The following is an 11,782-nucleotide window of genomic DNA, read 5'->3' as shown; positions in this document are numbered from 1 at the left end:
TCCTACTTGAAACCTGGAAATTCCTGACAGTCGATGGCAAAGCTGGAAACTGAAGTCACTTTTAATTCCCAGTTTGAGGCTTTGTTTTGCTATGCCTACACACTATTTTAATTGAGGATGATTTTTTGTTTGTTTTTTTAGATCAGAGACAGTACAAAGCTCACTGTAATACACTTGTTTTCATAACTTATGTTCAACAAGCACAGCAGCATTGTAACTATTAGAAGTACATGCTGTAGATTGAAACTGTGCTTAAACTGGGGAAATTCTCAGAAATCTTCTAAGTCTTGGGTTTTTTTTTCCCCCCACACCTCAAACCATGTAATCCATCATTTAAAATCCACGTGTTTCAAAGGTCATGGCACAACATAAGCCACAAGCAACAGGCCTCAGGCCACTGCTTGGTTGCCAGTGGCTTCATGCAGGAGTTTTACAGAAATCCATGGCTACAAAGTGTTTCCAAGAACACTGAAATTCTCTTGAAGGTAATGACGGTGACTTGGGTGGGTAATATATATGTGACTGTGGGAGTGGAGGTTCCTCACGCTGCTGCCTGTGAGCCTCAGAGCAGCCGCCAGAAAAACACAACTGTTTCTGTAATTTTATTTATTTGCCTTTCTACTAATTGAGCAACTAACACTGAAGCGATGATGCCCGAATATAGAACATTTACATTACAATTGTACTGTGTACAGTTCTGGTGTCCCCAACATAAGAATGACATGGAACTGTTGGAGCAAGTCCAGAGGAGGGCCACGAAGTTGATAAGAGGGCTGGAGCACCTCCCCTATGAAGACAAGCTGAGAAAGTAGGGACTATTCAGTCTAGAGAAGAGAAGGTTGCATGGAGACCTCATAACAACCTTCTGGTATCTGAAGGAGGCTACAGGGACTGTTTGTCAGGAACTGTAGTGACAGGACAAGGAGTAATGGGTACAAACTGAAAGAGGGGAAATTTAGGCTGGATATTAGGATGACATTATTTATTGTGAGCTTGGTGAGGCACTGGAACAGGTTGCTCAGGGAGATTGTGGATGCCCCATCCCTGGCAGTGCTCAAGGCCAGGTTGGATGGGGCTCTGAGCAACCTGGTCTCGTGGAGGGTGTCCCTGCCCATGGCAGGGGGTGTTGGCACTAGATGATCTTTAAGGTCCTTTCCAAATCCGCAACATTCCATGATTCTATGGAAACACATTGGTAGACTCTCCGTCCCAACAGACGGGACTCCCCCCCCGCCCGGCAGGCGATGGTCTGATCGGGGCGGTGCCAGGCTGCCCCCCCCGCCGCCTGCCGCGCCTTGGTCCGGCCCGCGGGGCCGCGGTGCGCGCCGGGAGCGGGGCCGGGCGGCGGAGCATCGCAGTGCTCCCGGCGCTCCCGGCCCGCTACAGCCCGGCCCGCCATGGCCCTCAACAAGTCCATGCACGCCCGCAACCGCTACAAGGACAAGCCGCCTGACTTCGCCTACCTGGCCGGCAAGTACCCCGAGTTCCAGCAGCACGTGCAGACCACCCTCGCCGGCAGGGTGAGGTACGGCCGGGGCGGGATGGGATGGGACTGGATAGGCTGGGCTGGGCTGGACTGGGCAGGCGCCCGTGTGTGTGTGTCCGCTCCCGGGCGCCCTTAAAAGCGCTGCCTGTGCCTTTCAGCCTGAATTTCAAGGACCCCGAGGCAGTGAGGGCTCTGACGTGCACCCTGCTGAAGGAGGATTTCGGGCTTACCATCGATATCCCCGTGGAAAGGCTCATTCCCACCGTCCCCTTGAGGCTGAACTACATCCACTGGGTTGAGGATCTCATCGGCCACCAGGATGCTGAGAAGCAAGTGCTGAGGCGAGGCATCGACATAGGTAGTTGGCAAAACAAAATGTTTATTTCATTGTTTCCCGTCAGCGGCACTAGCGGGTATAATTTTGTTGCACGCCCACAGGGAAACGCGAAGTTTTGAGATACAAAAAAAAGTTTGAGTTTGGCTTTTTGGATCCTTGAATTCTCTTGAGTGTTCTGTGGTACACAAAAATTAGGCTGCTACTAATACAGGCAAAAATGTCATTCTACAAGAATTTAAAAAAAGAAAATATCATGTTTCCTCTTAATGTTCTAACCAATGAATTGTGTTTAATTCGTAATCTATTAATTTTGCTTTTGAATGTCTGCACAAGAGAGTTTGTTAGTTGCATAGCAATATTTTCTAGTCTTCCATTTAATAACATTTTTTCTGCTTTTATGGGTATTTTGACAGGTGAATGATCTGTCCTTTTTAAACTCTGATTTTTATTTTCATTTATTTCAATTTATCTATTTTCATAAGCTAAATTGTAGAAAAGGCTTAATTAGAAAACAGGGCAAATGCTAGTGAAGCTGTATTTTGGTTGTAGATGGTCAAAGCTTTCCTGTTTATTGTAGAAAAATGTTCTTTAGAGTGGTCTAAGCATCAGCAGATGGATACTATTGTCCAGTGTAGTTTCTTCAGTTTCAGTCTGGATTATTGGTTAATAGGAGGACAATATTTAGATTAGGCAGCAGATTAATGTAAACAGTTACTCAGTAGAAATGTGAATTTATAAGATGTACACTGATGCACATAATTTGCTTTTCATTAGAAACAAAAAAAAAAAAAAGGCAAGCTCTGTAGGAACTTCCGCATACAAATAATAAAATTGGCATTTAGATTCCAAATTTTTGGATATTCTATGTGAATTATTTAAAAGGCACCAGTAGAAGTACATTTGAATTTAGTTCACATCTTTTATTTTGTCAATAGAATCTTCCTTTACAGTTTCGAAGGCTTGTTTTTGAAGATTGTTTTGTGCTGAAGAAAACTCATAATGAAACTGAGAGAAGCTGGAATTTAATTTCCAACCCATGTTTTAATGCTTGACATTAAAATTAAAACACTGACTTCCTCAAAGCTTGGATTCAGGAATCTGGGTAACTGTGCCAGATTTTACATTTCTGTTTTCTTGGCATTTGCTAGCACGACTTTTTATAATGGAATTTTTCTATCTCCTGAAATTTGCTGACTTGTATTTTTAGCTGGAGTTGTGCTGGATACCAGGTTTGTATCAATCACATGCTGTGTGCACAGATGCTTTCCTTTTATAAGTTAAATTTCTTAGCCAACTTCTGTGCATTTGATATTAGTTTTCAGTTTTGAAAATATTTCTATGAACTTCATCATGGTAGGTGGCTGGGTAGAAGAGACAGATCCTCTAAGTCCTCCACATACTGCAAAATCTTCAGTTTGAGTTTGCATGAGCTTTGATGTTCCAGCTCTGGGAAGGCAGTAAGTCATCCAAGAGAGATGTTACAGCAGTGCTGGAAATTACCCCATGCTTTTGCCTACTGACAGACATTGTCATGGATGTTTCAATAAGTCAGTATAACAGATTCTTGATATATGTCTAAACTCAAGTTTGGTGGTGATGATGGGATACCTTTCCCTTGTATCCATTCCCTTTAATCCTGAATGTAATAGTTATTGGTAATTTGACCACCTAGATGTGTTGTAACTATTTTGTGCTAGCATCTCTCTGTTACCAAGGTTTTGTCTGTCTGTCTATCTTTTTAGTTATTTTAATTGGTACTTGTGGTTTTTTGATAGTTTTGGGCATCCGAGAAAGTCTGATGGAACAGAATTTTTTCTGTGGTTGCTCTATGAATCAAAGTAAATTATTTGTGATAGATAATAGAAAAATGCAGAAGAGATATATATTTGTGGTAGTAAAACTAAAATTTGCTTTAGTAAAACCAGAATGTATTTGACTTTCTGTATATAAATTAATTCTGTAATTCTGTACAATTCTGTTGTACAGAAGGAAAATAGCTTAAAACAAAGTTAATAATGTACTAGAAATTTATTCCAGATTATTAAATTTTTTATGCTACTAAAAGTGCATATTTGACAATGTTATTTTTCAAATTATGAAAATAAAGCTCACTAAAGATCTGAGTAGTAGGTGATCAGTAATCAGTGTTTTGTGAAGTTAGTTCTTTTTGTTGTAAAAAGTACATAGTTAACAGCCACACTAGGTATAACAGCAGAGACTTACTTTGCCTTTCTCATGGATTTTCACTCCTGCAGGGACAGGGGCATCTTGCATATACCCATTACTCGGGGCAACCTTAAATGGCTGGTATTTTCTTGCAACAGAAGTGGATGACATGTGCTTCAATTATGCCAAGAAGAATGTGGAACAGAATAACTTGTCTGATCTTATAAAAGGTATGATGTAATAAGGTATTTATCAGTATACAAATGCTGTGACGTATTTTTGCCGTGTTCAGTGGCGTATCAGAATCTGTGTTCCTTCCAAATACACGCTCAACTGTTTTTGCTGAAGCAGAATATTCACTAAGGCCCTTGTGTGCTTAAACCAAAAAACCAGCTCATCTAGCATGGGATGTGTGGATACAGAACTATTCTTCCTCACAAAAACTGAAAGTTAACCTTCGTCCTGGGGTGTTTTTATCTCTGAATTTTTTGTCTGTTACTGAAGTATTTCTTAGTGTTTGTGCTGTTTCTGCTGCTAAGTGACCTAGAGTGCTCCCCTTGGATAATTGCGTGACACTGCCACATAGGCATATCTTGTACAGAGAGAGTTCTTTTTCCTCATTTCTGAATGAGGTCCTAACAATGCCTGTGGTAGCAATAGCAGTATGCCAGAATTGGTCTGGAATGATCTTGGAAAATTTTCTGTAGGAACTCAGTGTACTAAAAAGCATTTTATCAGCTCTGAAATAAAAACTTTGCTTCTGTTGGATTTTGGAAGCATCCTTATGAACAATATATCTTAGTCTATTGTCCATGTCAGTCTTGAAATCCAGAACTTGATTTGGAGAACACTGAGAGATTTCTGTTAACTGCTGCCATCACAGGACTTTTAGTGGTGTGGTTGGGTTTCACTATACTGGAAAAAAGGCTGGCAAAGGAGCATGCCTCATGAGAAGCTGTAGTGCCTGTAGTTGGAAGCCCTTAAAGCTCATTTGCGGTTGTATTGGAGAACTCAGTATAACTCATGCAGTTCATACTGTTTTAAACAGACTTGTGGTTCTGCTGCTGTGTATAAACATACAAGCTGTTTGTATGCAGATCCTCAACCTGAAGTCTTTATTTGCATGCTAATATTTGTTACATGTCTTTTATAGAAAGTATTGTTTAGAAAGTACAGCTTTTATACAATGTGTAATGTATATGGCATGCTAGATAGAATATGAAGTTCCTTACTGACCAAATTCACATTTTCTAATAGTGGTTAAGGTACCACAGAAGACACTCCTAATGGATGCACTGAAGGAAGAATCTGAGATCATTTATGATTTCTGCATGTGCAACCCCCCCTTTTTTGCCAACCAGCTGGAAGCAAAGGTAAGCTCACAAACTGAATGTTGCCTGTACTTCAGTATTCTGTTAGTGGGAAGGTAGCAACAATTTTTAACCTCTTTACTTGGGGCAGCTGGATTGGAAAATCCCAGATCATTATGAAATAGCATTTAAGTCTTCTCCCTCCTCACCCCATGGCCCCAAGGGAATTTTGAAAACTTAACTGTTACCTTTCCAAAAGTGGAGGATGAGCTGTAGAATTGCACAAGTTCTTACTGTCTTAGAGAATTAGTTTGGAAACTAGACAGCTAGTAAATCTGTAATCAAGTGCCTGCTGCATAACAGTGGTGCAGAGGAATTAGTTTCTGGCATTATGCTTATCTGTATTTTTTGTTTCCTCAGTGATGTAGGCAGTATCATACAGCTCAGAGCAGGTCTTGCAATACCCACTGAATGCAGTCAGAAATGTAACTCTATAATATAGGCCAGTAGAATAAAGATTTAAGATTTAATAAAACACTGTAGTTTGTAATTGTGTAGATGCATGTAGTCAGCATGTCTTACACGTATTGGAACCACATATTTCATATTAGCAGGATCCTGATGTGTGGCGAGTAGCTTACCTAGGTTTGAGATTGTAGCAATTTCACTGTTATGCTTATTTGGAATATATCTTTGTCTATTATCCGTGGTGCTGATGGGGGGAGGATAACTAGAGGTGGTGATGCTTTCTACCAACTAAAGACTGAGGCAGGAAGCAGTGAACAAAACAAGACGAACATTTCATTAAATATTCATGTCAAATGTTCCTTTTTATTTTATCCAGGGAGTAAATTCTCGAAATCCACGGCGTCCCCCTCCCAGTTCTGTAAATACAGGAGGTATCACAGAAATCATGGCTGAGGGAGGAGAACTAGAATTTGTCAAAAGAATTATTCATGATAGTCTTCAACTTAAAAAGCGGTTACGGTAAGTGCTTTTGGTTCCAGTTAAAAAACCCCCAAACCAAACACCTTTTACCTTCATATTTGGCAGAAATCATGTGAAGATGATATTTTAAGTAAGGTATGTAGCTGTAGTCCAGTGGTATCTGTTTGGTTTGTTTAATGATACATGCACTCCCCCTGTGTTGTAGGTTAATATCTATAGCTGTTCTGGAAAATTCCTTTTTTAAATTATTTTTTAAATATCCTTCTAAAATACAGCTGCCAGAATTTTACTATAGGTACATCAGTGCCCTAAGAAAGGAAATACAGCCTACCTTTTCTGTGTTCAAGAAATGTTTTACTTTTGTCTTGTTTAGACCCTTCTAGGCAGAGCATTGCATAGAACCTCATCTAATTGTCACCCTGATAATCCTTTTTTTTAATGTACAGAATATTTAAATTGTATATGTGAACAATTTAAAGTGCTTGCCCTCAGTTTAGGTGCATACTTTTGAAAAAACTGTCCCTTGATAGTGGGAATTCTGATTTTTGTCCTTCAATACATTACATATATGTATTTATGAGTAAGCTTCTTGGATCCAGTCATCAAAAAATATGGAAGAGGGGGTTGTAGAGCTTGAATAATAATTTAGATGAAGAACAGAGCTGTAATATTTGGAGATACTGAAGATGTAGAGCTGTGTGGAAGGGTAAGCTTCACCAGAAGTGGGAAAATGAATTTCTTTCCTTTTTTTCCCCTGGTTTTTTCCTCATGAAATATGGGTTAGTTTATGGAAACCTGGATAAGGAAGTTAATGGTGAGCAGGAGGAGTAGTCAGTATGTCTGCTTCTGAGGTACAAATGCTTGTCAATAGTTGATTATTCCTTTTTATTCTGATTCATTTTCCAAAGAAAGTGGAGAAATTGGAACAAATTCTTGTTAAGGTGTAACATCTTCCACATAACTAGGGTCACTTATTGAAACAAAATTCTTGGTTGTTTAGGTATTGTTTCAGTAATAGTCTTAATGTATTTCCTAAAAGGTCAAAAAGATTTCCCTGTCCAATCTGTCTTTGGGCCTTCTGGTCTTAAGTTTGTTGTGCCATGTCCTAGTCACTCCGTTTAAGTGTGATTTTTGTTGTTGTTGTTGTTTTGGTTTTAAATCTCCTATTGTTCTGGCAGCTTTCTGCTCCAAGTAGTTGTTACTGGTAGTTGCCATTTTCAGTTGATCTCTATTTGTAAAACACTTGGTTAATGTGTTCTCTGCAGATGGTACAGCTGCATGCTGGGGAAGAAATGCAGTCTAGCACCACTGAAAGAAGAACTTCGAATCCAGGGGGTGAGTTTGTACAGAGTCCATAGATACCCTGTATATGTTCTATGCAATATATACTACGTTTCAGTGCACTTGGGTAATTATTGTAGAATTATTTTACTGAGTTTTTATTACAAGAAGGAACTGCAATGCCTTGTTAGGGAAACAGTTGAGATTTAGTTATTGTAGATTCAAAGCTGACAGATAGGTAGCAAATACTGTCTCCAGGTTTTTGTCTTTATTGTGTGTTGAAGCATGTCTTCATCCATTCTAGAACCTGCAGGGTTCCTGCTTCAAAATAACCTCATAGGGTTGTTGTAAAAAAAAAAATAAATCTAACTTTCTTTCCTCTTAGCTTACATGAAATCTAGCAATTTTGTTGATAGAAGAAATTGGAAAGTGATTTAAGTGACAGCATTGTTTTGTTTGTGTACAATTCTGGCACCAAGTAAAATTGAACCTTGTGCTGCTATTCTCATTTTGATTTTTTCTGGAGGAAGCATAGCATAGCATTTCCATACACAGAAAGTGATCATGAGATCTGTCCTTATATATGGGGGAAGGAAAGAGAATACATGGTAAAATCAATTCCCAGAAAGATGAATTACAGGCCGTAGGGAATCTGTAAATTCCATGCTAAAAGCAGATGCTGAGCTAGGCACAAAATTTCAAGCATCTGATTTTCATCTCTGTCCTTGAACTGTTGCACCTCAGTCTTAGTAAAGTTAGAGAAATCATTGCAAACCTTGTTTCATTTTGTATTTTTCTTTTTGTTCAGGTTTGTAATCTTTCTTTGCATCAGAGCCGAGAATACGTTTGTTTTAACGAAGCGCATATTGTGTTGTGGTTCACATTAGGATGCAGCAGAAATATTCCAGAAAGTCTGCTCATTGTTCAAACTGTCCTAACATTTGATGTATTTATTGGAAATTTTGATAGAAAGACAGGAAAAGTTCTAGTATAGAGACAGTTTTTTCCTCTCTCTTTTTTCAAAAGTAGCAGATTTTTTTTTCCTTTTTTTCTCCTTCTATGCAGGCCTTGGGCTTATGCTTTGGAGCTGCTTATCAGAGTGAAGTGGGATGGTTGATTTTTATCTTTGCTAGTATTTAACACATTCTCCATACCATACATAAATGCCTTACAGCATCCATGCGTGGAAAGACTAGACAACAGTAACATCTGAGTTTTAGATTTAAAGGCAGTGTAAATGCAGATTTGATTTTTTTGGAGCAGATAAAGAGTAGTGGGCAGTGGTATCAGGCTTGGCACTAACCAACTTCAGGTGGCCCTGATGTCTCTGAGCTGTGTCAGAAAGAATCTCCATTTCTGTCACGAGGAAATATGCTTTGTTTAAAAATGTGTGCAATGTTGTTCGTGAATCTGAAATGAAGTTTTGTGTGACTTCTTTGCATAGGTTCCTAAAGTTACTCATACTGAATTCTGTCAAGGACGCACCATGAGATGGGCACTGGCATGGAGTTTCTATGATGATGTACAAGTACCTGTAAGTAGCTTAATCTGATTTGCTTGGTGATTGTGCCTCTTGCTTAGGAAGGGGCTAATGAGCTATAACTACTGTGATACAAACTGGTCTTCTTTGGATTGGAACATTGGGTGTGCTGGGCTGTGTGGACAGTGGAATTTCTTAGCTGGCTGGTGGTCTGTTAGCAGTTGTTACAAGTGATTCGTGAGTGACCCATGTTCAGGGTGGGAAAAGGAAGCCAGTGTAGGAACTTCCTATGGGTTTCAGTGAAAGTAAGGATAATTTGTAATATGAGAGCAGTTTAGTAGTAATAAAAATGTGCTAAGTTTGGGGCTGGATTTGAATTTAAGCTTCCTTTTGAGAACTCAGTTTTCATTTAACATGTAGATTCTGTTATCAAATAGTTATGATCATGTCTAACTCAGACTTGACTACATGAATGTATGTGGAGCTCGTTCACCTTAAATGTGAGCCAGTTGCTTTTTTGGATCTGGATGTTCATATACTTGAAGATAGGTATAGACAATAACTAACCTTACAGAGGACACAAGTAGAGCTTCAGTGACCTTGGATCAAAGTGTGGATATTAGCAGTTGACCTCTATTCCCAAGTGCAGCTGCATTTTCTCAGCTCACAGAGAACTAAGAGTCTGAAGGAACCAATGAAGCTTTTTGCCCAACATCTGAGGATAAACTCCCTCTGTCCATCAGGCTAGTGTAAAGTGCATGATACTGTTAGCTGGTTTTAGTCTAAAACTCTTGAGGGTGAAGTAAAACAGGCTGTGTGAATGACTGTTTAGTGGCTTACATTATGGCTCTTAATCGTCATGTCTTATAGAATCATAGTCTTCTGAGTACAAAAGTCACCCTACTAATACTGCAGAGACTTGTAATTTGTTTTCTTTCTTTCTACTTCTAGTCACCTCCTTCTAAAAGAAGAAAACTAGAAAAACCACGAAAACCAATTACATTTATGGTCTTGGCTTCTACAGTCAAAGAGTTATCCATCAAAGCGGCAGCTATGGGCTGGGATGCTGTAGAAGCTATTGCTGTGGTTAGAGCCTGGGTAGAGAAGATTCTCACTGATCTGAAGGTACAGTGCGAAATACTAGATGTTAAAACAACATTCTAATTGAAAGCATAACTGTGAGAGGATTGAATGAAATTCTGCTGTTTTCTGCAATAGGTTCAGCATAAACGTGTTCCCTGTGGAAAAGATGAAGTTAGCCTGTTTGTGACTGCCATTGAAAACTCCTGGATTCATTTAAGGAGAAAGAAACGAGAGAGAATAAGGCAGTTACGAGAGCTTCCTCGAGCTTCTGAAGATATTCTGCAAGCAATGGAAGAGGAAAAGAACAGCCAGAAGAGTGTGAGCAACAATTTGGACTGTGAAAACCCCAAAACTGAAGACTCTGAAATGGGGTTTATGGCACCTAATGAGGATGTCCAGTTGACCACAGGTGATGAGCTACCAGAGGAATCTGCTGCCAAAGAAGAACACAGTGATCCTGTGAAGGAAGAGGAGATGGAAGTAAAGCAGGGAAAAACATCTCTTGGCAAAGGTTCTGGTGATGCAAAGGAGGAAACCTGCCCTTCAGAGGAAGCTAGCAATCTGACAGTTGAAAAAGAACAAAGCCCCAAAGAAACTAGTAGATGTTTTCTCTTTAAGTGTTTAATGAATGTGAAGAAAGAAGGAAATGATGTGTTAGTAGAAATGCACTGGGTTGAAGGACAGAACAGAGACTTGATGAACCAGCTGTGCACTTACTTACGGAACCAAATTCTTCGACTGGTTGCCAGTTAGCCTATTTTCCTGCTTTGTTAAAATAGGTCTGTCCTCAAATTTTGTAAACTATTTTTAATTAATTAAAAATTTCTGTTAGCAAAACCTGTCTTTTCCCCCTTAAAAAAAAGAGTAGAATTAAGATAGATGTGCCCTTTAATGTTTTAAATAGCTTTTTCAAAGCTGCAAGGAGGACATGAAGTGTACTTCAGTGGACCTGAAGTCATGAGGAAGTAATAGATTTTGTGCTGCAGTTGTAAAACCACATGTTAGAGTGAAACATGTCTATGCTGTGAGCATTTCGAGTATCAACAGTGCTTATTCTGGTCTTTTTTCTGGCGCAATAGGTTTATATATTGTTTCTAAGTAGAATACTGAGATATTTTCTTCAATATTTTTTTAAATACTAATACAGGAAATGGTTAGTCTGCTGTGGGAATTGTTTTCTGCAGTGAGGAGTCTTCAGCAAAGGGTTTCATTATGCCTCTTCTGTTTAATATATTTAACTTTTGGTCTTCAGAGTTGCCGAATGGATACATTCTCCAAGTGTCAATTCATTAAAATAATTGAAGTGCATGTTGTACTTGTCTGATGCTTGGGCTTTGAAACACAGAAGGGCCTACTGTTAGCATCTGGTTTTGTAAACATTAACAACAAAAGAAGCTTTTTGAGCTGCTTGATTTTAAAGAGGATTTAAATATGTTGACTCTACCATTAGACCATTCCTTACACTTACTCAGATATAATTGGCTGAAATGACAGCACTGTTCTTAAAGGATTTTGCTTCCATTTAACCTTGAGAGATTGCTTTAATGACAAGACTGAGATTACATGCTCATCTTTGAGGGTCAGAAGTTCTTTCTGCAAGACAAAGATGGGTACAGAAGCTTTAGGTTTTTGCAAAGGAAGATAACTGGAATGAAGGCTGTTGCTTCCACACCTGACTCCCCAGTCCTTTT

The 11,782-nt window shown here is 39.3% G+C and overlaps 1 protein-coding gene across 1 annotated transcript; it reads left to right on the top strand.

The window, feature by feature from the left end:
- Positions 1-1,325: 1,325 nt before the first annotated feature.
- METTL16 (methyltransferase like 16) lies at positions 1,326-11,399 on the top strand. The gene is made up of 9 exons (XM_017814871.1): positions 1,326-1,525; positions 1,645-1,844; positions 4,079-4,219; positions 5,247-5,362; positions 6,144-6,286; positions 7,513-7,582; positions 8,973-9,062; positions 9,960-10,133; positions 10,227-11,399. Exons 1-9 carry the CDS (start codon positions 1,398-1,400, stop codon positions 10,842-10,844), a joined length of 1,680 nt encoding a protein of 559 aa, XP_017670360.1. The 5' UTR covers positions 1,326-1,397; the 3' UTR covers positions 10,845-11,399.
- The last annotated feature ends 383 nt before the right edge of the window (positions 11,400-11,782 follow it).

Source organism: Lepidothrix coronata, unplaced genomic scaffold (genome assembly GCF_001604755.1).
Source record: "Lepidothrix coronata isolate B3197 unplaced genomic scaffold, Lepidothrix_coronata-1.0 Scaffold46, whole genome shotgun sequence".
NCBI classification, from domain to species: Eukaryota; Metazoa; Chordata; class Aves; order Passeriformes; family Pipridae; genus Lepidothrix; species Lepidothrix coronata.
This window is presented reverse-complemented; position numbering and strand designations above follow the sequence as displayed.

Bases quoted from the DNA above. Each gene is read 5' to 3' on its own strand.
- METTL16 (XM_017814871.1), top strand. From the start codon at position 1,398: ATGGCCCTCAACAAGTCCATGCACGCCCGCAACCGCTACAAGGACAAG. The intron at 9,063-9,959 runs GTAAGTAGCTTA...TTCTACTTCTAG, and splicing joins ATGATGATGTACAAGTACCT to TCACCTCCTTCTAAAAGAAG. The intron at 10,134-10,226 runs GTACAGTGCGAA...TTTCTGCAATAG, and splicing joins AGATTCTCACTGATCTGAAG to GTTCAGCATAAACGTGTTCC.